This window comes from Trachemys scripta, chromosome 10 (assembly GCF_013100865.1).
Source record: "Trachemys scripta elegans isolate TJP31775 chromosome 10, CAS_Tse_1.0, whole genome shotgun sequence".
Classification (NCBI taxonomy): Eukaryota; Metazoa; Chordata; order Testudines; family Emydidae; genus Trachemys; species Trachemys scripta.
In genome coordinates this window covers 49756202-49780475 of record NC_048307.1, presented here as the reverse complement: position 1 = coordinate 49780475, position 24274 = coordinate 49756202, and the positions used below count along the sequence as shown (strand labels likewise).

General features: G+C 44.2%; 1 protein-coding gene across 2 annotated transcripts in view; it reads left to right on the top strand.

Annotated features, from left to right (window-relative positions):
• Window positions 1-18600, top strand: part of PSTPIP1 (proline-serine-threonine phosphatase interacting protein 1) — a 92408-nt gene extending 73808 nt beyond the window's left edge. For both annotated transcript variants that reach the window (XM_034784613.1, XM_034784614.1), the window contains 6 exons: window positions 2368-2466; window positions 3683-3779; window positions 7730-7814; window positions 8956-9026; window positions 13210-13310; window positions 17338-18600. In XM_034784613.1, coding sequence (XP_034640504.1) covers window positions 2368-2466; window positions 3683-3779; window positions 7730-7814; window positions 8956-9026; window positions 13210-13310; window positions 17338-17469 — 585 coding nt within the window. In that variant the 3' untranslated portion in view covers window positions 17470-18600. The remainder of the gene's footprint in view (window positions 1-2367; window positions 2467-3682; window positions 3780-7729; window positions 7815-8955; window positions 9027-13209; window positions 13311-17337) is intronic.
• Window positions 18601-24274: the final 5674 nt, after the last annotated feature.

Sequence of the window (24274 nt, the reverse complement as noted above, 5' to 3'; positions counted from 1 at the left end):
CTCAAACTAAGCTTAATATACCAAAGAAATTGTATATGTGTAGCAAATTCTCACCCTAAATGTTGTTTTAGGCAGATTGTAGAGATTCTTGAAGGCAAGCTCCACTTGCTTGCAGCTTAAAACTCCAGTTATTCCTTTCACAGGCTCTAGCCTCTAGCCTAGGTTCAGCCCTTCTCCCCCAACTCAGTGTTTGTTTCTCAGGAGTTTCCAGCAGCCTTCTTCTTGGGTGGGGAGTCAGTGAAGAATGAACCACGATGATGTCACTCCCTGCCTTAACTAGTTTTAGCATATGGTGGGAACCCTTTGTCTCCCAGTTTGATTTCCACCCCCAGCCAGCGGAAAAACACTAGCATTATGATGGAGTCCAGTACCAGGTGACTTGGTCACATGTCTCTGTAGGGCCACCGCAGCCATGACTCAGAGGCTGTTTTCAGTATCCCCAGTAAGGCTCCCTGGTGGGGGATTAGCATCTTCTAAGACCTATTGTTCTCCTTAATGGCCCTTCCCAGCTAGCCATCTAGACTGATTACATTCTGTCTAGTGGGCGTTCCCCAAGTGTAAACACATTTGTAATAGATGCATAGACAATATTCCTAACTTCAGATACAAAAATGATACATGCATACAAATAGGATGATCATATTCAGTACATCATGACCTTTTCAATGATCTCACATGATCCATCTTGCACAAAATACATCATAATTATGCCATATTCATATAATCATAATATTACAATGAAGAATATGGGGTGTAATGCCACAAAAGCCACTCAGGAATTTGAGCTATATGGATGGGGAGGTTTGCTGGGTATCGTTTTGGGTAAGGGGTACATGTGAGAGACACATGCAAGACAGCACAGAAACAACCATAGAGGCTTAGGGCTAGTTTACACTAATGCTGTAAGTCAGTCAATCTGTTACGTAACTGAAGTCAACAGAACTTAGATCAACTTACAGGGGTGTCTACATGGCGCTATGTTGGCAGGAGATGCTCTCCCATTGTCATAGCTTCTGCCTCTCGGGGAGGTGGAGTACAGATGTCAACTGGAGAGTGCTCTCCCACTGACTTAGTGTGTCTTTACCAGACCCACTAAATCGACACCACTGCATCGATTGCAGTGATGTTGATTTAGTTGGTAATGTAGACATGGCCAGGGGTTGCTCCAGGCACCAGCACAGCAAGCGCGTGCCTGGAGTGGCAAGCCGCGGGGGTCAGCCTGCTGGTCGCCGTGAGGGTGGCAGTCAGGCTGCATTCGGCGGCATGCCTGCGGGAGGTCCGCCGGTCTTGTGCTTTCGGCGGCAATTCGGCAGCAGGGACGCTGAAGGCGCAGCACCGGTGGACCTCCCATAGGCATGCCGCCAAATCTGCATGACCAGCAAACCACCCACCAGGCTTGCCGCTGAAAGCTGCCTGACTGCCGTGCTTGGGGCAGCAAAAACCATAGAACCGCCCCTGGACATGGCTATAGTCTGCACTACAGAGTTTTGCTAGTATTGCTATGCAGCTGAAACCCATGGGTACACTCAACTAGGACGACAAAGAATTCTTCTATCTGCTTAGCTAGTATCATTCGGTGAGGCGGTGTTTATATATCACCAGAACTTCTTCTGATGGTTTATGCTGCACCTCCACTAGGGAGCTCTGCTGGCATAGCTATGCCAGCAAAGCCTGTGTAGTATTGGTCAGCCCAGAGAAGGAGCAGAAAGCCAAGCACAGCCTAATCAAGCACAGTATATATGGTCCTGGAACAGACTAGAGAGGGATCTTTTGGACTTGGTGCTGGCTAAAAGAGGTTTGGAGCAAGGATATTATCTCCTGTTTCATTCCTCTTGTCTTCAGGGAAACAGGACTTTGTACATTATTTGTAAATAAACACAACTGCATGAAAAGGTATCTAATGCCACCATCAATTTCTTCTTCCCAACTTGCAACCTATAAGACCCTGAATATTTGGCTAGCCGCTTGGGTCAAAAGGGGTAACAATACTTTAACTTAGTGAAAGGTGAGATAATATTTTGTATTGGACTAACTTCTCTTGGTGAAAGGAACAACCTTCTGAGCTTACACAGAGCTCGTCTTCAGGTCTGGGAAAGATACTCAGAGTGAATTTAGAGAAGTCAGGTAAAAACCCCTCATCTGCTGTGTGCAATTTGAGTGACTAAATGTAAAAGTGGATTTATTTTTAAGATTATTATCTACAGTTGATAGTGCATCCTGACTGTAGTGTGTTTCAGAAAGGTTTGCAGGTGTACAAACATTGCACAGTGGGATCCTGATGCATGACTTGGGCTTCTAGGTGCTACCACATTACACATAATAAATAATAATAACCATGATGCTTGACATCTCTTCTTTTGGATTTAGGCCTTTCAGCTCCAGGAATGTGATCGTATCACCATCCTCCGGAACTCCCTTTGGGTTCATTGTAACCAGCTGTCCATGCAGTGTGTGAAGGATGATGAGGTACAGGCTTTCTCCCCAAGAAATCCCAGTCCTTGTGCATGGAGAAAAATGTGTCCTCTAAAGCCACCATACTGGCTCGCCCCTCTCCACGCATCAAATGCCTCCAGCAGTGGTGATGTGCATCTTACCCCACTTGGCCAGGGCAAGAAACCACGAGCCAGGTTTGCCCTCCCCACTGAATTACAAATGAATATTTAGGCCAGCACAGACTCAGAGATTCTATAGCAAACTTGGTGCCACCAAGCTTCTGTCCCCTCTTCCCAAGCTATGGGGTAGAATCTCAAACCTCCAAGTATTTTTTTATTGTTATTCCTTTTATACAGGGAAAAAATGACTACTTCCATTTTAATAGTGAAAATCTTTACATGTGTGAACCATCAAACTACTATCTCCCCTTTCCCCCTGCTCCCATGAGTTCTTTGGATGAGAAATTTCGGGCATGTCCCCTGGAATTTTTTGCGTTATACAGTTTTCTTAAGAGTGTCTGTGTGTGGGAAAATAAATAATCTTTTCTGCCCCTGCTCCTCCACTCATCCGGGTGTAATCCTTCACATATCTGCACAAATGCAGAGCTCTACCAACTTCAGTGGGGGAGACTTGGTTCTTTGAACAGGGTCGGGGCCTGGGTCTTCTAGCACAGGGCCCAAGAAAATGTTCAGAGATACATTTGGAAATAACAAATTGCTGAAACTGACTAATAGATTTAAAGGCCAGAAGGGACCATGTGATCATCTAGTCTGACCCCTTTCTAACACAGGCCTAGTTACCCCTGTATTTAGTCAGCACAAGTTACTGAGCTCAAGCCTTCCTTCTCAAAAGGCAACCAACCTTGATTTGAAGACTTCAAGATGGAGATTCCACCACTTCCCTTGTTCTAGTCATCCTCACTGTTAAAAACGTTTATCTTCTTTCTAGTTTTAGTTTGTCTGGCTTTAACTTCCAATCATTGGTTCTTGTGATGCCTCTTTCCAGTGGATTAAAAGAACCCTTTAGAACCAGGGTTTATAAGCTTTTAAAGCTGGGTCTCCCTTCTTCCTCATATTCTAAGATGTTGTCCACAGCAAAAGTAGAGAAATGTGTTTAATCATGGTGTGTCTGTGTGTATATAAAGTGGACAGTGTGCCTTTAAGATGGAGAGAAATCCTAGCAGAGGATTCTGTGTTAAGAGCTCATCACTAAAAGCTGAAACTTAAAATCCTTCTTTTCTGTTTTGCAGATGTATGAAGAGGTTCGAGTGAGCTTGGAGAACTGCAATGTAGAATCAGACATGGATTACTTCATTAAGAATAAAATGACAGGAACAGATCCACCAGGTAATAAACCTCAGGGTTTTTTTTGGCCTTGTTACCAATTAGAAGTAGAGTCCCCATGACAGAAATGCTGCCTCTCTAATTGTGGCCTTGGAAAATCACTTACATTTCTGTTCCTCATTCTCTCCCCTCTGTAAAAATAATACATACTGACCTCACAGGGAAAGTAGGCAGCTTAAATAGATGGTGTTTATAGAAGGCTTTGAAGAGGCACATTGCTAGATCCTATCATCAAAAACATTGGGAAGATTTCCTCAGCTGGAGAGAGCCAGAATATAGAAACAGTCCTACAGCTCAAGGGAGGGGTAGGGGGGCTGCCCACCAGCATCCACTGAAGTCAAAGGGACTCTTGCCATTGATTTCAATGAGCATTGGATCAGGACTTTGGTGATGACATGGAGTGGAACGGACAGCAGTTGTAAAATGGAACAATCCTAATAAAATAAAAAAAAATAAATAAAAAGGGGAAAGCAGCATTTTTCTTCTGCATAGTAAAGTTTCAAAACTGTATTAAGTCAATTTTCAGTTAGAAGCTTTTGAACGAGCAACCATAACTTTTTGTTCAGAGTTACAAACAACCTCAATTCCCAAGGTGTTCATAAATCTGCAGTTCTACTGTAGCTTATTCCTCTTCCCATATAGAAACAAGCTATAGTGGTATATTTACACTGCTATAACTGTGTCCACATCATCATCATCATAGCACCTAGACACTCTAGTTGTGCACCAGGATTCCATTGTGCTAGGCACTGTACAGACTCAGCACAAAGTGTTGTACCACTTTATCTACACTGGTATAGGTTAAACTGTTACAACTTTTGTGTTTAGACAAGCCCTGAGTAAAATTAAGCTTCCTCTCTCAGGTCTGGTCTATACTACCTGCCTGAATCGGTGGGTAGAAATCGACCTCTCGGGGATCGATTTATCGCGTCCCGTTGGGACGCGACAATTGATCCCTGAATCGGCGCTCTAACTCCACCAGCGGAGGTGGTAGTAAGCGCCGCCGACAAAAAGCCACAGAAGTCGATTTTGCCGCTGTCCTCACAATGGGGTAAGTCGGCTGCAATACGTCGAATTCAGCTACGCTATTCACGTAGCTGAATTTGCGTATCTTAAATCGACTCCCTGCTGTAGTGTAGATGTACCCTCAGTTAGGTTTGACTAGTGTTAGTATCTCTGATGAATAAGCTTTCCAGTTCTCCAGCTGTCAGTAGTCTTCTATGAAAAACAGTGTAGATTGGGGTGGGCAAACTTTTGGCCTGAGGGCCACATCTGGGTACGGAAATTGTATGGTGGGCCATGAATGATCACAAAATTGGGGTTGGGGTGCAGGAGCGGGTGAGGGGGAGGACTCTGACTGGAGGTGCGGACTCTGGGGTGGGGCTGGGGATGAGAGATTTGGGTGTAGGAGGGTGCTCCAGGCTGGGACCTAGGGGTTTGGAGAGTGGGAGGGGGATCAGGGCTGGGACGGGGTTGGGGCATGGGAGGTAGGTCAAGGGTGCAGGCTCCAGGCGGTGCTTATCTGAAGCAGTGGCATGTCCCACCTCCGGCTCCTATGCGGAGGCGCGGCCAGGCTGTTCTGCACACTGCCCCGTCCACAGGCACCGGCCCTGCAGCTCCCATTAACTGCAGTCAGGGCCGGCTCCAGGCACCAGCTTGCCAAGCAGGTCCTTGGGGTGGCAACTCCGGAGAGGGGCGGCACGTCCAGCTATTCGGCGGCAATTCGGCGGACGGTCCCTCACTCCCGCTCGGAGCAAAGGACTTCCCGCTGAATTGCCGCCACAGATCACGGCTTTTTTTCTTTTTTTTTTTTTGCGCCGCTTGGGGCGGCAAAAACCCTGGAGCCGGCCCTGGCTTCAGTTCCCAGCCAATGGGAGCCGTGGGGGTGGAGCTTGGGGCAGAGGCAGCCCACGCAGTCCCCTGGCTGCCCCTAAGCTTAGGAGCCAGAAGGGGGACATGCTGCTGCTTCTAGGAGCCTCGCCGCTTGCGCACGCAGAGCAGCCTCTGACCCCGCTCCCCTGCTGGAGCGTGGGAGCAGAGCAAGCCCCAGACCCTGCTCCCCAGCAGGAGCTCGAGGGCTGGATTAAACTGGCTGGAGGTCTGGAGGTGCCCTGCGGGCCATAGTTTGCCATAGTTTGCCCACCCTTTATTTCTAAAATAAACAGAAAAAAAGCATTCAGACCTCCTTTAAACATTATAGAGAAGAAAAGAGACAGAGAGAGGCACAGAGGCATGTTTCTTTACTTTTACACATCAGCAGTTTCTCAGTATGAATGCTACTCTTCACCCTCAGTTGCGGCTCATTACTTCCCAGCATAGCTTGTGGCTAGTTTCTGGCCTGAAAGCTGTAGTATTTTAAAGTACAAGATACATAGGTAACCACATGCATTCTGTTATACAAGAGAACCACAGACGAGGACTTTGCTGTTAAAAAAAAAAAAAAGTTCTCTCTTCAAAACTAATTGTGATGTGAGTTGTGGGTGTGAAGTCGACTAGCCCTGACTAGCCCCATGGTGGATAGCAAATTCTCTCTCTCGCTTTGGGGACAAGAGAGGTAGGCTGATATTTATCTACACATGGATACCAGGAAATACTTACTTTACAGCATCTGACAACAGGGCCAAAAAATTCCCCAGATGTGGCTGGAATTCCTGAATCTCTGTCTATACATTTAAAAAAAACCCAGAAGAGCTGACTGAGTCACCATCCTCAGTTAGTAGCGGAGAGCTGCAGGGTGTTTAGCTTTTGCTCCTTAAACAAAGATGGGATGAAATTGGAGAAATGGTCTGAGTTAAACAGGATGAAGTGTAACAAAGACAAATGCAAAGTGCTCCACTTAGGAAGAAAAAATCAGTTTCACACATACAGAATGGGAAGAGACTGTCTAGGAAGGAGTACGGCAGAAAGGGATCTAGGGGTTATAGTGGACCACAAACTAAATATGAGTCAACAGTGTGATGCTGTTGCAAAAAAAGCAAACATGATTCTGGGATGCATTAACAGGTGTGTTGTGAGCAAAACACGAGAAGTCATTCTTCCGCTCTACTCTGCTCTGGTTAGGCCTCAGCTGGAGTATTGTGTCCAGTTCTGGGCGCCGCATTTTAAAAAATGTGGAGAAATTGGAAAGGGTCCAAAGAAGAGCAACAAGAATGATTAAAGGTCTTGAGAACATGACCTATGAAGGAAGGCTGAAAGAACTGGGTTTGTTTAGTTTGGAAAAGAGAAGACTGAGAGGGGACATGATAGCAGTTTTCAGGTATCTAAAAGGGTGTCATAAGGAGGAGGGAGAGAACTTGTTCACCTTAGCCTCTAAGGATAGAACCAGAAACAATGGGTTTAAACTGCAGCAAGGGAGGTCTAGGTTGGACATTAGGAAAAAGTTCCTAACTGTCAGGGTGGTTAAACACTGGAACAAATTGCCTAGGGAGGTTGTGGAATCTCCGTCTCTGGAGATATTTAAGAGTAGGTTAGATAAATGTCTATCAGGGATGGTCTAGACAGTATTTGGTCCTGCCATGCGGGCAGGGGACTGGACTCGATGACCTCTCGAGGTCCCTTCCAGTCCTATGATCTATGACAAAGATGGCAGAAGTCCTATTATTGAGGCAGCAGCCTTTCTGATTAGAATTTGACCATAGCTATTGAAATGGTGCTGCAGCTGTGCTATACTTGCAGCAGAACTGTATTAAGCATCAGCTCAGCAGTACCCATTACTGACATCTGTCATCAGTAGTTTTCCTAGCATAGATGAGCTCAGAGGTCTGCGTGGGCTGCACCTATGTATTAAAGAGGAGCGTGGTTACACTGCAGAATTCCATTGGCCACTCCTGCTCTAGATTAGAAGACTAACCACCATGCTATGGAAACAAATCAATTGCATTGCTGGTAGAGGGGGGAAAATGCATACCTTCTGCCTGTTTACTCCCTTGTTTTTAACAATTATCCCATTATAGTTCCAATAGGATATGAGAATTATTATGCCAGAGAATCTCCTAGATGTAGCAACAGCCCAGTCCAGTCTTATGGGATGATGAAAAGGTGAGTATATTGGTTCCTTATGGAAATGCTTTTCTGTGTAGAAAGCAATATATGGTTACATACATGCAAGAGACAAATACAGACCTTGAAAGTAATTGCTTCCATAATCATGGTGAAAGGCAGATGTGATATGCATGCATATCATATACATACACCAATAATTAATTTAGCAGAATTTAAAGTGAAGCAAGATTAGCTATTCACATTGTTGCTGGCGGGAAGGGAGAGCTTTAAAAGAAACTGACCAGCCAGCAAGTAATTGGGGCACACTTAATTCTGCTATGTGATAGGACTCGGACATATAGTGACAAAAACGACTTAAGTGGTGAGAGGGGGACAGACAGTTGTCTTTTCCAGCCATACCTTCTGTGCTAAACCATAGTGCACTACCATGCCACAGATTAGCAAATAGCTTTAAGCCTGGCCTGCGCTTAAAAGTTTCAGAGATATAGACTTGTTGGTTAGGGATCAGATTTATACAGGAATATTTATACCGATGAAAGCCCTAATGTGGGCCCAATTATATTAGTAGAAGATTGTTTATACCAGTACAGTTTATGCTGGTTGGGGAAACATCCAGGAAGAAAAATATAAATAGTTTGCTATATTTTAAAACTGACAGTTTTTAGACAAGTGTATTATAGTCTACAACATTCCAAAAGCCAGCATTTTTTCTATGTTCAAGTGCATTATCATGAGGAGAAAAGGAAAGGGGAAAAAAAAAGGATGTCACCCCTTGAAATTGACCAGACAACAGATCCATCATGTTGTCACGATGGGATGGTTTAAGCTTTGCTTCATGTGTCTTTAGATCTTGAATTGTCCATAAGATAAAACTATCACAAAAATATAAATGTATAATATAAAAATATACTTTATTTTGTGTACAGTTTAGTGATTGGCAAACTTCAAAAGATTTGCTAGTTTACCAGGGTTTGTTTAAAATGAAAATAAGTGTGTCTGTTGCTCTAGTGCAAAACAAAACAAAAAAGTTTCCAAAGAGGAAACATTTGGCCAAAAGTTTTGGTGACAAATGGGAGGAATGAGGAAGATTACATGGCAGTGGACTAGCGCTCTGGAAGTTTGAGGAATATACAACATATTCTGTACATTCTATGACCGGCTTCTTTTGGTTCCACAGATTCTCCGGATTGTTACATGGAAATAGCAGAAACTCCAGTGAAACCATCATTCCCACAGCCCCTCCTATAGGTATGTTTTACCAGATGTAAATCAAAAGATGTATCTGGTCCTATGAATCAATCATTTACATGCTTGTTGCATGGAGAATAAACTATGTGATAAGACATTAATATGTTACCTATCCTATGAGCTAGCTTGAGACTATAATCTAAACATCAGTACAGCACAAACATGTAGCAAGCAGCTTCCCCCACCATGGAGACTGATATGAGCTGTACTATTCCTCTGGATGTGTGAAGTTTAAATTCTGACTGAGACCTCAAGGTCTAGGAACACAGTTTTTTCCTCTACTTACGTAGAGCATGGGGAAACCTTCCGAAGCCTTCCTGTGGCCCAGCCTGGTGTCCCAGTGAACACAGGCATCCGTACTGCTTCAAATGTTATGTTGCCTTACCAATCCCATGTCCAAGGCGGTCCTTAGGATTTATGGGGCCCTATGCAGTATTATTAAACTGGTGCCCTTATGCCCGACAGCAGCCTGGGCTCGGATGTGTATTTTAGATGAAGGTAGTCATTTGAAGGATTTATTAAAAAAAAAAAAAAAAAAAAAAAAATCTATGCAAGACTTTTTTTAAGAGATGTTATTTATAATCTTTAGCAACACACTAATGAAATATTTTTAAAGCAAATTTTAAACTAAGGTCCTGTAGACAAACATGTGGTGAGTAAACATTATAGTAATGCACAACTGTTTTTGTCAGTAAATTCAGAAACTGACAGTGTATACCTGGGGGTTGGCAAATGCCTGTTAAATGACTTCATTACTACTTGAATGCCTCTTTAACAGTTTCAGTGTTGTGCTAATAGGTCTGGCAGGCATTTTCACTTTTAAATACTAGATCCCCTCTGGAGGAATCAGAGTAGCAGCTGTGTTAGTCTGTTTCCGCAAAAAGAACAGGAGTACTTGTGGCACCTTAGGATACGTCTACACTACTCGCCGGATTGGCAGGTAGTGATCGATCTATTGGGGATCGATTTATCGGGGATTGATTTATTACTTGTAGTGTAGACACGATAAATCAATCCCCGATTGCTCTCCCGTCGACTGCTGAACTCCAGCTCGGCGAGAGGTGGAAGCAAAGTCAACGGGGGAGCAGCGGTCGTCGATCCCGCGCCGTGACGACGCAAAGTAAGTGATTCTAAATCAATCTAAGATACATCGACTTCAGCAACGCTAGTCTTGTAGCTGAAGTTGCGTATCTTAGATCGATCCCCCCACCAGTGTAGACCAGGCCTTCGAGACTAACAAATTCCTCTGGAGAAGACTCACCAGGCTGCCACAGATAGCTGTGGTGGGAGCCTGCAGGAAGGGTCAGAACAGGGATAGGAAGAGGTGGAAGGGTGGACACTAAGCCCAGGGGTGCCCCAAATTTTCAGGTGTCCTATGCAGCCGCGTATGCAGTATGCCTAAGGATGGCCGTGCACGTCACTTGTATCACTCATTAGAGGCCATCAAAGCATAATATTTTGACAGCACAGGAAATAATGGTTTGTGACATTTTTATTGGCTTGATTTAAAACCAGCAAAGGAGATTTAAACTGTGATTGTCCCCTAATGAAAAAAAAAAAAAAAATGCTGTTGGAACCAGTTTCCTTCACTACATCTGCCTCTGCACGCGGCCACCCAGAAATGGAATACAGTCTCTCCTAAATCCCTTGTTTGACTCCCCTGAAGAGTGGGAATTTTCAGTGCCATTCATGCAGGCTAGATCTGCAAGGTCTGGGTTTTTAAAGGTACATAGATGTTGCTCTGCTCAGAGTTACAATGTCTAACTGATTTAGGAGCCTCAGTCTCATTTCTGAGAATGAAATAGGCATTTAGGAGTTTAAGTCCCACTGACTTGCAATGAGACTTAGGCTTCTTTAAAAGTCTGAGCCCAAGTGCCATCCATTTCTATAGAATTCAGTGGTGTCCCTGTGAATACAACTTGAATGAGAGTTGAAGGCATTCAGTGCCTCCCAGGATCGGGTCCCACATGTCTATACAGTAGTATATGAACAGCACCTGTCACATTTAATGCCTCCCCGATCTGTTCACAGCTGTTTGTGCGTCTACATTAGATTAGCAAAAAAATGGAGGAGTCCTTGTGGCATCTTAGAGGTGCCACAAGGACTCCTCGGTTTTTTTGCTGATACAGACTAACACAGCTACCACTGAAACCGGTCTACATTATATTAACTTCTCCTTTCTGCCAGTTTAGATCATGCTATTTATCAAGGCCACTATCGGATAATTATTGTCATAATTGCTTCCATGATAGTAAATCCTGATGTCACAAAGGGTGGATTGTGACTTTGTTGAAGGATCAGAGCAGGCTCGTTGTAAAATGAGATGCTACTCTTGGGACCAAATACTATGCACAGATGGGCTCTGGGGGCGCCTGTGGGAACCCGGAACTCATATCCATTGACAGAATGGGTCTCATTTAGTGAGCTGAGGCCAGGTTCTGCATCCGCTGCAATCAATGGGAGTTTTGGCATGGACTTCTATGGGAGCAGGAGCATGCCCCTAAATTTAGAGAGAATATGCATGGTAATCTAATGGGATTTTGGTACCTACATTCTTCTTGCAGTTTGCCCAGGTATGCCTGAGACTCTGGGTGTGTCTTCACTAGGAAAAAAACATGAATTCTTAGCCCACATTAGCGAACATGTGGTAATTAACATGAGGTAAAATCCTACCAAGGACAAGGCAATTTGTGGTTTTCACATGAGTTAGCAGGCTGAGATAACAACTCTATGGGAGCCTAGGGTTTACCGTGACTTACAACTCATGTGAAAATTATAGACTGCCTGCTCTTTACTAAGATTTTACTTCAAGTTAGTTAACTCAAGTTAAGAATACAACTTTGTTCCTAATGAAGACAAGGCCTTCAGAGGTTTGTGCATATTGTGGTTATCTACCTGAATTCAGCTTCTTCACTTCCTGCTACATTGTTCTTTCAGTCATCTGAAGAATCCAAGCCACTTCTTGGAATGGGATGGGATCAGGATTTACTGTGGGCTGGTTTACAAGGATCCTATCTTCTCAGCCCTCTGCAAGGGGTCTATTATCCCAGGGATGTACAGGCAGTTTACATGGGAAATTCCCTCATGCCTCAGCAGGAGGACAGACCCGGCAGGTATAGCATTGTGGAGGAATGCTGTAATAAGTTCTTTTTAACCAGCCAGGACTTAATTACATTCCAAATTCTGGTTAAGTGCAAACACCTAAAGTCATAGTGTTGAGATAAAAATCTGACAATACAAACAATAGTGTGACATTTGCCTGTTTAATACACTGCAGCTTTCTTTTGCCTTAATGGCCATTAATTTATTATGAAGCAAGGGGATTGACTTCCATGAGAGCAGAATTAGGTCAGTGCTAAATGCTTTTGAAGAAGTGCCTTGGTAGGTGTTTTGGACTGATGGCAAAACTCTCATTGGCTACAGAGATGCAGGATCAAACTCTTTTTGAACAATCCTTAGGTCAGGTCTACACTTAAAAATTATACTGGTATAGCTATGGTATACTGGTATAGCTGTAGCAGATAAGGGTGTGATTCTTTTACCAACATAGTTATGCCAGCATAAGCACTAGTGTAGACACAGTTATAGCAACATAATTATCTCCACACTGGGAGGGCTTTCTAGATTAAGTATACTACCAAAACACAGTGTGGACAAGGCCTAATTATCACTATTTCACCGAGGCATTTATATCTGTTTTTGCAATAACACTGAATGAATGTTTTCCTCTTCTCAGTTATGACAGGTTGGATTAAATAATCAATATGTTTCAGAAAGGTCAAGCCAGTAACATATTCCATCATGGCACCATCTAAATTACTACTAAGGCTCACTGAACTTTTCTTGCACTGCATTATATTTTAGATAATTTTATTTTTCCCCTCAGAAAAATCACAGATCCCACCACAAACCAGTTTTATTATAATTATTTGTTAGACCATTTGGGACTATATTTTAAGCAGGGAAAACATTTACCCTGCAGTCTTACCATGTAGTGGAGTGAAAGCTAGTTTCTGACTCCTCTAGACAGTGGCAGTTGTGCATAGCTTTACCTGGAGTCCATAGCAGTTTCTGTAGGCACACACATCCTAGTGCAGAGAGAGAAGAGTAGACACCCTTGTGTTTGTGAACTCTTGCAAATGATTCCTTGCATTTATATTCCTTTGTTTCACTGTTTTTCTAGACGAGAAAGTGGATGGAGTCTACGCTGCTATTAATGTGGGTGAACAAGCAGCGACCACACCATCACAGGATTACAGAGTGCTCTACGACTACACAGCCCAGGTAGTCAAAGGATTAAAAACGAATGTCGTAATGCACTAGGCTTAAAATAGTACCTTTGACTCGAAGAGCCCATTAATTCTCAACACCCCTAGGGGTTATGCATTATCATTTTATAGATGGGGAAACAGATGGAACAGAGAGTACTTAACTAAGGTCACCTAGCAAGTCTGTGGCAGCCAGGAGTTGTGACTCCCAGGTCTCTGCTCTGGCCACTAGACCATACTGCCCCCAAGATAACAGTATCTAAAAGTTTATTTCAATTTGCTGCACATTAATGTGTTTCATCAATAACAGTGCCAAACCATCCCAACCCTTGTCTCTTTAGGGATAGAAGAGACTCATTCAACACAGAAGCTTTGTACATTTTGGCTGATGGTAACTAAACCACCTGGCTTTACAGGAAGATGTATAAAAATAGTCCCAATAAAAATGTAAGAGAAGTTAGTTAAGATCCTGATCCAGCATCAGGATTTGCTAGTGCAACCCCTAATCCCATGAATCAATGGGTCTCTACAGAGGTACACACTAGCGGATCTTGATGTAGGATTGGAATCCAGAACATTTGGATAGCAACTTAGTGCAGGAAATGATGACTACTGTATCCAGTTACAAATGTAGAGGGAGTTTAGGGTAGAAGAATGCATATACTCCAAGTGGAATCTTGGCAGCATAGAAAGACGAGTCCCCTCTTACTGTTTTTGCTGAAGAGGACAATAGGATCTTTACTGACAAAATGGTCAGGACCCTGTTTTACAGCTCATTGGAAAACAGCGCCCTCAGACACCATACTGAGACACTGAATCTACAGCAGGTCAGCAGGGAATGGCACCGCCACTTTGTACAGCACCTGGGTTTTCCTTTGTGATCTCCCATCCAAGTAATGACTCATTCTGAATCTACTTCACTTGTGAAATTTTTGAGACTACAGCCCAAGGGAATAAGGTTGCAGCTCATGTTATAAAATCCTCCCTGGCTTTTATTCAGCCTAGAAAAGAGGAGTGAGAGTCTGTCAAATATTATCTAAAAGCTGTTCTCCATTTGACCCCATCCTCATCTGGAGAATCCTACCCCAAGACCAGATTGATGTGTTGTCTGTATTCCATAGCAGGGGCAGACTTCCAACACAATCTCCACTGCACAAAAGGATTTTAGAACAAGTCATACTGATTTCCTGTTCATAACTATTGCCAGAGACAGACTCCCAGCCTGTCTTCTGCCTTTGCCTCAGTTTAGTTATGGTTTTGTGGGGGATTTGCAATATAAATATTTGTATCCATTTTCTACTTAAATAACCCCTGAGGCACTTTTTAAAAGGAGCTGAAACAACACCACAAGATCTGGCTTTGTCATGCTACTCCAGTTCCTGCATGGTGGAAATACTATGAGCTTGTATTATTCCAGCTCCATTAAACAGATGCAGGAGGAGGGACTAGATCAATGAAAAAGCTACCGACACACCACACACACTGACATTCTGATGTTGGAGTCAGACGGCACAGCCCTCCCTCACATTTGTCCCATGGAAATACACTGTGCCCTGTTGATTGCTCCTGCCAAGTGCCAGTCCCAGCACAGGCCCCTTGGGCAAATGGAAGGAGCTTGGCCTGACATGCTCACTAATCTGAAGACACTGCTGATGAGCAACCAGCGTCCTCAACTAGGGTACTGTAATGTTCCTGACTTCAGACCTAATTCCGTTAGACATCATGAGTAAAGTCACAACAGGGACAAGCTGACTTGCTAAAGCAAGAGTTTGCTAACACCACGCACCTTTTCATCTGTAGATTTTAGACTGCTTTTCAAAAGGAGGTAAAGTGGGGATGATGTTTATAAATTAGAATGCCAAAGCAGCCCAAGAGCCTTTAGCCTTACGATTGCCCTTAATGCTCTTACACAGGAAACATAGAAGTATAGGAGTCATTCTACTGGCCAGGTCCATCTAGTCTATCATCCTGCCTCTGACAATGGCCTGATGTTCCAAAGTATGGTGCAAGAAGCCCCACATGCAGATGTGGGATAATCTGCCCCCATGATCTCATCCGAATCCCCAATAGCAAGAGATTGGTTTACACCCAGAAACATGGGGTTTAACCTTCCTTCCAATATTCTTTTCCTTAGCATGAACTATGGATACTTTTGCTATCCATACAAATGGCCAATCTCTCTTTGAATTGTGCTCATTCTTGGCTTCAACAAGATCCTCTGGCAAAGAGTTCCACAGTCAAATGATGCGTTGTTTGGGAAAAGATTTCCTTCTATTAGTTTTGAATTGGCCACCTTTCGGCTCCATAGAAAGTGCCCTTGTTCGTGTGTTATGAGACCCACATTAAAAACACGTCACTTAAGAGACTCTTTGTAAGAGGTCAACATGAGTCAGATCCTCACTTGGAGTAGTCAATAGGCAGCCCGCGGGCCAAATCCAGACCACCAGATGCTTTTGAACAGACCCCAAAGTCTTTTTTTTTTTTTTAAACTTATTTATCATCATCATTTTTATCTGGAGCCTGGACCTTGACTATTCCTTGACCAAGATATTTGGACCTTGACAAAAAATAATTGACTACCCCTGTTCTAACTGAAGCCAAACAAAAGTTGGGTTATGTCAGTGCCGCTGAAGAGAATTTCTTATGTAGTTCAGGGTGTTAAAATGTTTTTTCTACTCATTCATTGGTTGGAGAGATATTTGCTTTACGGCCTGTTCAGGGTCATTTTAATGTACCTCAGCATTCATGGCATTTTGCCTTAAGGGGAATTATTGAATTCCTTTCATGAAGATGGACTATTCCTAACCTGGGGGTAGACTGCCACACACTTGAGCATTATATTCCAATTAGATTGATCTGTTGAATGCAAAAATTTTGGAGCTTTGCTATCACTGTTTTAATTTCATTGCTTTTTGGACAGTGAATTGATGCCCCATCCCACAGAAAACAGGACAGCATCACTTAATGGGCTGATAGAATCACTACAAGTCAGTCTGGCTATTTCCTGGGGGGGAAAATAGCATGTTTTATGAATAATCATTATACCACCGTTGACCACTATTGCTCAGCAGCAGGGATCTGTTCTACCATGCAGGTAACCGGAGATCAATTGTCCTGATGAGAAATCTCTCCCAGACTGAGATTATTGGAGGCATCATTTTTATCTCCTTTGAGCATGTAGCCTTGTATTGCTCTAACGAAGGAGCATGACTGGCTGGTTCAGGAGGGAGTTGCATTTAGGACAGGTCTACACTTCAAAAGCTGCACCCATGCAGCTGTGATGCTGTAGTGCTTTACTGAAGATGCTGCTGCGCTGATGGGAGAGCTTCCCCCATTAGTAGTGCTTAATTTGTGCCAGGGCTGAGCCCAGCACCTCTAGGCTTGGCGGTTCAGAGCCCCGGCTCCTCTAGGTTTGGCAGTTCAGAGCCCCGGCACTTCTAGCCTTTCCACATCAGTTATGAATGTAAAAAATTGCTTAAACCCTGGTACCTCTTTCACTACAAATTAAGCACTGCCCATCAGCATAGTTAATCCACCTCCGCGAGAGGCATTAGCTACGTCAGTGGGAGATGCTCTCACGTCGACATAGCGCTGTCTACACCAAGGGTTAGGTCGGTATAACTATATTGCTCAGGGGTGTGGATTTTTCACCCCCCCACCCCCAAGTGGCATAATTATACCCGTGTAAGTTTATAGCATAGACCTGGCCTTAGTCTCTTCTGGCAGAGGATGTTCCTATGATACAAGATCTAATCTGCACAGGGAGTGACAGCAGGATGGGTACATTTCTGTTCCACTTCGGAGATCTTGAGGAGATGGGAAGAAAGTTGATAGCCCCCAATATGACAAGCTCAGTAAAAATGGAGCCACACACTGAGTGTGAGTCTGATATTTCAGATTCATTATGTGAATAATGTGTGATGCATAGGATATACTTTAGGACCGTGGAAGCTAGGAAAATCCCCCCCCCCAAAACATGCAGAAGAGTATGAGTACTGAGGCTAACCAGATTTCCATTCCCTTTGTTGGGTCTCTCCTTTCAGAGCACCGATGAACTGGACATCAGTGCAGGAGACATCATAGCAATCATCGCAGAAGGCGAGGATGGCTGGTGGACAGCAGAAAGGAATGGTCAACAAGGATTTGTACCAGGGTCTTATCTCGAAAAGCTTTGACAAAAAGATGCATCTACTTTAAGACCTTAAAAATACCTTATTCTCTAAAATGGCACACATGGTCGGCCAGGGCTCACCAAGAGGAGCCCATATCATTGTCTTCTAAGATTATCACTTGGAGCTAACAAATTGTCCATGCCTTTTTCTTTAGGCCTCTCTCCCCCCACACTGGAGTTTTCCCAGAGACACTGCAGGTGTTTCCCTCTTACAAGGGCTTTTTATCCCTTTGACTGTTCCATCAACATTGCATTGAACACATTCCATCAGCACCTCAAAGTTATGACAAGTATGGGAAAAAAACAAAAATTTCTCTGCACCCAAAAAAAAAAATTGCTTATAAAAATGGAAAATGAGAAGTGTCCCTCAGTAAGTCTATCACCTCCTGATAGGCTTGGAGACACTCTTGTGCTAACCGTCATTCTCTACCAATTATCTTTTTCTTTATCTGCATAAATAGCATAGGCATCTTTGACAGATGTGTGGAATACGGGGATGGTGGTGTAGGTATGCTGTGCTCAGGATGAAGACATAGCAGGGTCTTGGCTATATGACACGAGACAGAAGTTCATGCAGTCCCCCTCCCCAGCCCCAAATGCATGAATGGGAGAAACGGGTAAGGATTCTCCACCTATTTTATCATCAGAGCGACTAGGGCAAATCAAACACGAAACACTGCTTTAAAGAACATTAAAAGGATTGTGCCATGCATTGAGCTAAAGAAGAAAACATAAGCCTTTCCACCCCACCACCAACTCCTCCTGCTATTAAACCCCAAGTCCTTTATTACTCCAGCCTTGTGTGGAATCCAAAGGCAAAGAGATAAGGATAGACCCTGATCTTGATCTTTGTTGGACGTGGCCTTTTTTGATGGATTGTGTCATAACCTTAATATGATTTGTCATGTTTAAAAATAAGCTAAGTAAAGGCTTTCACTGGAGCTGTATTACCCAGAATGGCCTGTTGTGAGCTCATCGGGGAGTTGCCAATCTCGTGGTAGCCTTACATGTAATTGGCCTATATGTTATCTGATTTAATTTCTGCTCATCCCATCTCCCAGCCTACATTATCTTCTCCTGACCCCTTTCAGAGGCCCCTCCCCAATGATTTCCCGATTATCCCGATAACCCTCCTGCAGCCTCTGCATCTCCAAGATCATTGGGTCTGTCCTCGTTCCTTTTCCCTTCCTCACATTCATAAAGTGTGAGTACAGAGTTCTCATAAGCAAAGCTGGCTATTTTGTACACTGTAGATCAATTTCTCCACAGCATTCCTACTCTATCAGGTGACTAGTATTTAGAAATACTTCCAAAATCCACAGTATTTACCCAATAGAGACCATAAGATTCTCCTTCAGTATTTAGTGACGCAGTACAAACCTTCGAGGATTTGCTTGGGGAAAAAACTGCTTCCTAGGGACAGAACTGCCAAATTTTCAGATTTTAAAATCGAATCAAAGTCAATTTAAAGCACAATAATCACCATTAACAGATAAATCTTTTAAGTGAGGAGGCATTGTGGGTGTGGAGTGAGGAATTTAAAGCCGGAGAGAAATCTATAAGGACTGTTCCAGCATTTTAGTCAACAGGACTTTAGCATGTTAATGAACTAGAATCAGTCCATAGAAACCCATAGCAGATTTTATTCAGTTTTGTGCTGAGAAACCAAGTAGTGCAGCCCTTTTGGGGATCCTCTCTTGCACACACGTTCCCCCTCACTTGTCACCCCTTGCACTTCCCCCTCCGAGGAAGGCTTCCCTACAATTCCCCCCGCTCCTAAACCTGGTACACACAGGGCCGGCTCCAGGCTTTTGGCCACCCCAAGCAGCAAAAAAAAAATCTGCAATCGCGATCTGCGGCAGCAATTCGGCTCCGAGCGGGAGTGAGGGACCGTCCGCCGAATAGCCGCCAAATAGCTGGACCTACTGCCCCTCTCCGGAGTGGCCACCCCAAGCACCTGCTTGCCAAGCTGGTGCCTGGAGCCGGCCCTGGGTACACAGTACATCTAGAAGTGCCTTGAATGGGTGCTTACAGTTTTGTTTTAACATAAAACCCAAAGAGATGCAGTGATGGGCTGTTTCCCAGGGCTGGCTGTGGAAAGGCAGAGCATGAGTGACTGACAACTTCTCTGTGGGGCAGGGATTATCTTTGTTCTGCTTGTCCCTGATCAGGGCTTCTAAGCACTACCACAGTATAAATAGTAACAATAAAGTGCTCCTTACAGGTTGCTGATGCCAGGGACAGCCTTGTGTGGCCAGATCTGAATTTTATAACCTAAGAATCATGGAGAACAATAGGCCACAACTAGGGCATGTACTGTATGCCAGTTGACACCTGCAATGTGGCTAGTCAAACAATTGTGTTGTAACCATCTTGAAATGAAACCTAAAGTATGAGTGATTTTAGATACTTGCCTCCTTTAATAGCAAGTCTTTCAGCCAGAATTGATGCAGGCAGACATTTTGTAGATTTCAATTAAAAAAAAAAAAAAAAAAGTTTCCCTCAAGATCTTGTTTGATCTGTAAATAAGTAACACAGGTATTCAGTTAAGCCCACATTCTTCTTAGGGCTCAGAGGATTTCACCAAGCATGGGAGCACCCCTCCTGGTTACCACATTGTCTGCAGCTTCTCTTGCTGTGGGCAAGGTATTACCTGCATCTCTGATCATGAGGTCATTACCAGTTTTGTGATGACTGCTATTCTCGGGCTCTTCTTGCCATTCCATAAAAGCATTTTATACTTTGCCATCTCCACCAGTCATTCCTTGATTAAGTGAAATAAATTATAGACTGAAGGAGTTATGTATGTAGGTATTTATAATCTACCCATCGCTACAGTATCTGGGCACTGGATGATAATTTGGGATAGCTCTGTAGGTGTAAAGGCAATTGCAATGGTCTCATGATTTATCTTCCCTTCTTTAAAGTGAAGGGCTTGGCTGATAATTGCTTACAAAAATATATGTAACTATGCAGTTCACCCCATCAACCTTGGCAGCATGTGTCAGAAATAGGACACTGAGGAACCACTCAAAATATCCCAGCCCCCTGAGCACAGGCAGTTTCTAGGAATCACCCACACCTGGTGAGTGGCCGAAAGGTTAAATTCCAGGTGCTGCATTGGGCTGGAGACAAAGTCTCACTAGAGCTGTGCAGAGCTTTCACAGCAAACCAAACATTCAGCAAAAGGAATATTTCACATTTGGTTGTGAAACTGCATATGTAACCCTTTTGCCTGTCTGAGTTGGCAGCAACAAGGGCCGGGTTCAGTATCTAGGGGCTTCGTTTCAATAACACAATGCAAAACCAGCTCGAGCCCCCACCCAGTGACCTGGCACAATTACATACCACCCCCCCGGGCACCTCTAAGAGGCAATACTTCCCCTCTCGCAAACACAGAGTCTGAGTGTAGCAAAATCCTTTTAATAAAGGAGGGAAAAAATGTGGCATTATGTTGGGGATACACCACAAACAGGATTCATAGCAAAAGACCCACTCCCAAGTAAGTTTGGCAGTGTCCTTTTCCCATCAGGGTCTAAGTCCAGCAACCCAAAAATCACCCAAAAGTCCAACAATCCAAAAGTCTCTGTCCCTGGTCAGTGCAGCCCAAGAGTTCAAAAGTTTATCTGCAGAGTTTTACACGGGGGGGGGGGGGGGGCAGGAACAGGGGTGTTAAGGGGCACCTTATGTGGTCCAAGGCCAACTGCCCTGCCTCTCTGTGGGGTTCTGCTGCAGCCTTCACTGCAAGCCGCTCCGCTCCACCAGCGGTCCCATGAGCCATTCCAGCCATTCCACGAACTGCTCTGCTCCACCAGCCGCTGCACTCCACCAGCTGTCCCGTGAGCCACTCCAGCCATCCTGTGAACTGCTCTGCTCCACCAGCTACTCAGCAACATATCTTCAGCCCCCCCGCACTCAGTGATTTCAGCTCTTAAGTGATTTCAGCTTGTAGTAGGGGAACCTCAATGCTAGTGCACCCTTGGCCCAAAGTGAATTCAGCTCAGCAGCCTGTAAATAGACTCCTAATGGAATCAAAATTAGCTCTGATATTCCACAGTGGAGAGAGGAGAAGGTGCAATTGGTATTTCAGCCTCTCTCAATTCACTGGGTTTTGGAACCTATGTCCCTTGCCTAGTGAATGCTACTTAGTTGATGGCAAGTTCCTCTGTCATAAAACAGTTCCATTGTCCTTAATTCACATAATCAGGGTAACACCACTTTATTCTTCCTGCCCCAATAACAGAGAAACTGGGGATCCCACAGCGGCCAAAGTGACCACTGGGCTGCTGTAGGCTCATGCTAGGCGGGGTGGGTGTGCCTATGCAAACAAGATCAGCCCCTGAAGTTCTTTTCCACAACTTGCCACAATTCACCACCAGATGTCAGGGTAGAGCTCATCCTGACTCTGCTTACACATATTACCCTATTTTCAGGGAAGAGAAAGGAACAGGCCTCAGTAAAAGTCATGTTTAATGTTTTGACCAGTTCTCATGTTTAAAAGCTTTTCAGAAAAGAAGTTTGTCCCGAAAGAGAAACTGTGTCAAAAAAAAAAAAAAAGATGTTCCCCCCCCCCCCCCAAAAAAAACCCCTTCCTTGACAAAAATAAAATCCCCTAGAAAAGGGGGGAAAGAATTAAAGAAAAGAAAAAAAGAAATTAACAGTGTATATATAAAATACTTTCATTTAGGCACAAAGTAACACTGACTTTTTCAGTTGGGAAACAGTCAATGAGTAAGAAAGTGGAGAAAATCCTATTTTCTGCCAATTTAATCCCCCCCCCCCAACCTGGAAAAAATGGGGCGGGAGGAAGTAAAGTAAAAAAGTGGGAGAAAAGTTTTTTACTAAGATGGGAAAATTTCAAAAGAGGATTGTCCCTGCAAAAATTTCTGCAGGTAAACTGCCAATTTTCTGGCCATCTTTGTTAATCATCACCTTTTCTCTGATTGTTAAACTAACTTTAAAGCATCTTGTTTCACTGTTCTGGACTGTTAAACTTCTGGTCTCACCTGGACAGCATCACTGTTTAGTAAACTGGCTCCCTCCAATGGGAGATGCCAAAATGACAACTATTGACAAAGCTGTACAGTTTCAGAGTGAACTTTGTTTCATGGGACACTTGCAGCAAGCAGCACATTTCATCATGTAAGCTGTGTGACTGGGACTGAGTGGAGTTCTCCTTTCACATGCATGAATCTGTTCTCAGAGATGCAGGCTGCGAAATACCCAACACTCATGAGTTTGTCCACAGCTTCACAAGTGAGAAACTGCCAGTAGCACCACCGTAGCCTGTAGTGTAATTAAAGGGCAGGTACGCAATAAGTGTACTGAGCTGAGTTAGACTGTACTCCAGAGGGTGGGGTTCTGTTTGCACAATAGACTATTATTCATTTTCTGGATATCCTGACCAGTCCCTAAGAAACCTGCAGGCATCTCCAATCCACCCAGCTGACAGTGCCCCACCAAAGGGACAGGAAATACCAGGACACAGGACACCAGGACACACAGGAGCCGAATTGTAGCTCAGGGATTTAGTTGATTTTTGGTTCTGAATTTAAGTTTTGGCAAATAGCCCTATTTAGGGCGCATCACCTGACAGCCTGTTGAGTCTCTCCTTTGAGCACTTCCAAGCTAGCCATGAAGGTGTTGTCTTTACTACAAAGACAAGGTATATTCTTAATTTAAGGTAACTATCACATGGTAAAATCCTATTGAAAACAAAGCCAGGTGTAGTTTTCACACAAGTTGGCAGGCAGCAGTAACCTGAAGGTTCCCCCATATTCTTCAAAAGGGCTTTGTCTTCACTTTGCCAAAAGCATGTTTTTACAATGGGATCACTACTGCATACTATCTCCGTCACTGTAAAATCCTATTGGAGACAAGGGACAGTAGTTTTGACAGTGACGTAGCTAGGCAAGCTCAGTCATGGGTAGGGATATAGTTTCACCTCTTCCAGCTACCTTGTGGAAAAAACTACATGATGTGCCTTGTCTCCGGTAGGATTTTACAGTGAGATAACTACTATGTGACCACACAATCACTCTGTGTAGATTTCACAGCGTTTCCAGGAAAAGTCTCTCACTCAAGCTAGGTTAATTCCAGCAGCTGACTTGAGTTAATTCTGCCGTAAAGACACACACTTAGGGTATGTCTACACTGAAATTAGGCACCCGCAGCTGGCCCATGCCAGCTGACTCAGGTTCATGGGGCTCGGGCTAAGGGGCTGTTTAACTGCAGTGTAGATGTTCAGGTTTTGGCTGCAGCCCGGGGTTCTGGGACCCTGCGAGATGGGAGGGTCCCAGAGCTCAGGCTGCAGCCAGAGTGCCTACACCACACCTGAACAGCCCCGCAAGCCCGAGTCAGCTGGCACAGGCCAGCCACGGGTGTCTAACTGCAATGTAGACATCTGGTGCAGTCTTTTAACTAGAATACCCACGGCATTTTAATTATTGCCAGAAGTTCCTCACACCTCTTGCATTTCAGACTAATATTTCCCACCTCTTTACTGTCTCCCTTGTAGCAGGTCCAGAATCCTTCCAGATAAGGTCACCTACCTGAAAGTCCTTCTGAAACCCAACAAGATACTACTGAGGGCCGTGGTCCTCTACCCATAAAACCCTGCTGAAAGGAAGGTGCAGAAAGCACCTTCTCCTATACTGGCTGTCTGAGCATGCTTCCTCCACACAGTTCTCCAAGCCCTGGAACGAAGGGCTGAACTAGAGCCTGAGCAATACCCAGTTGGGGTGCCCCAGAGTGGGAGGAATGTGTATGGGGTCATGGTCTTGGTGCAAGATGTGCAGAGGGCACAGGTC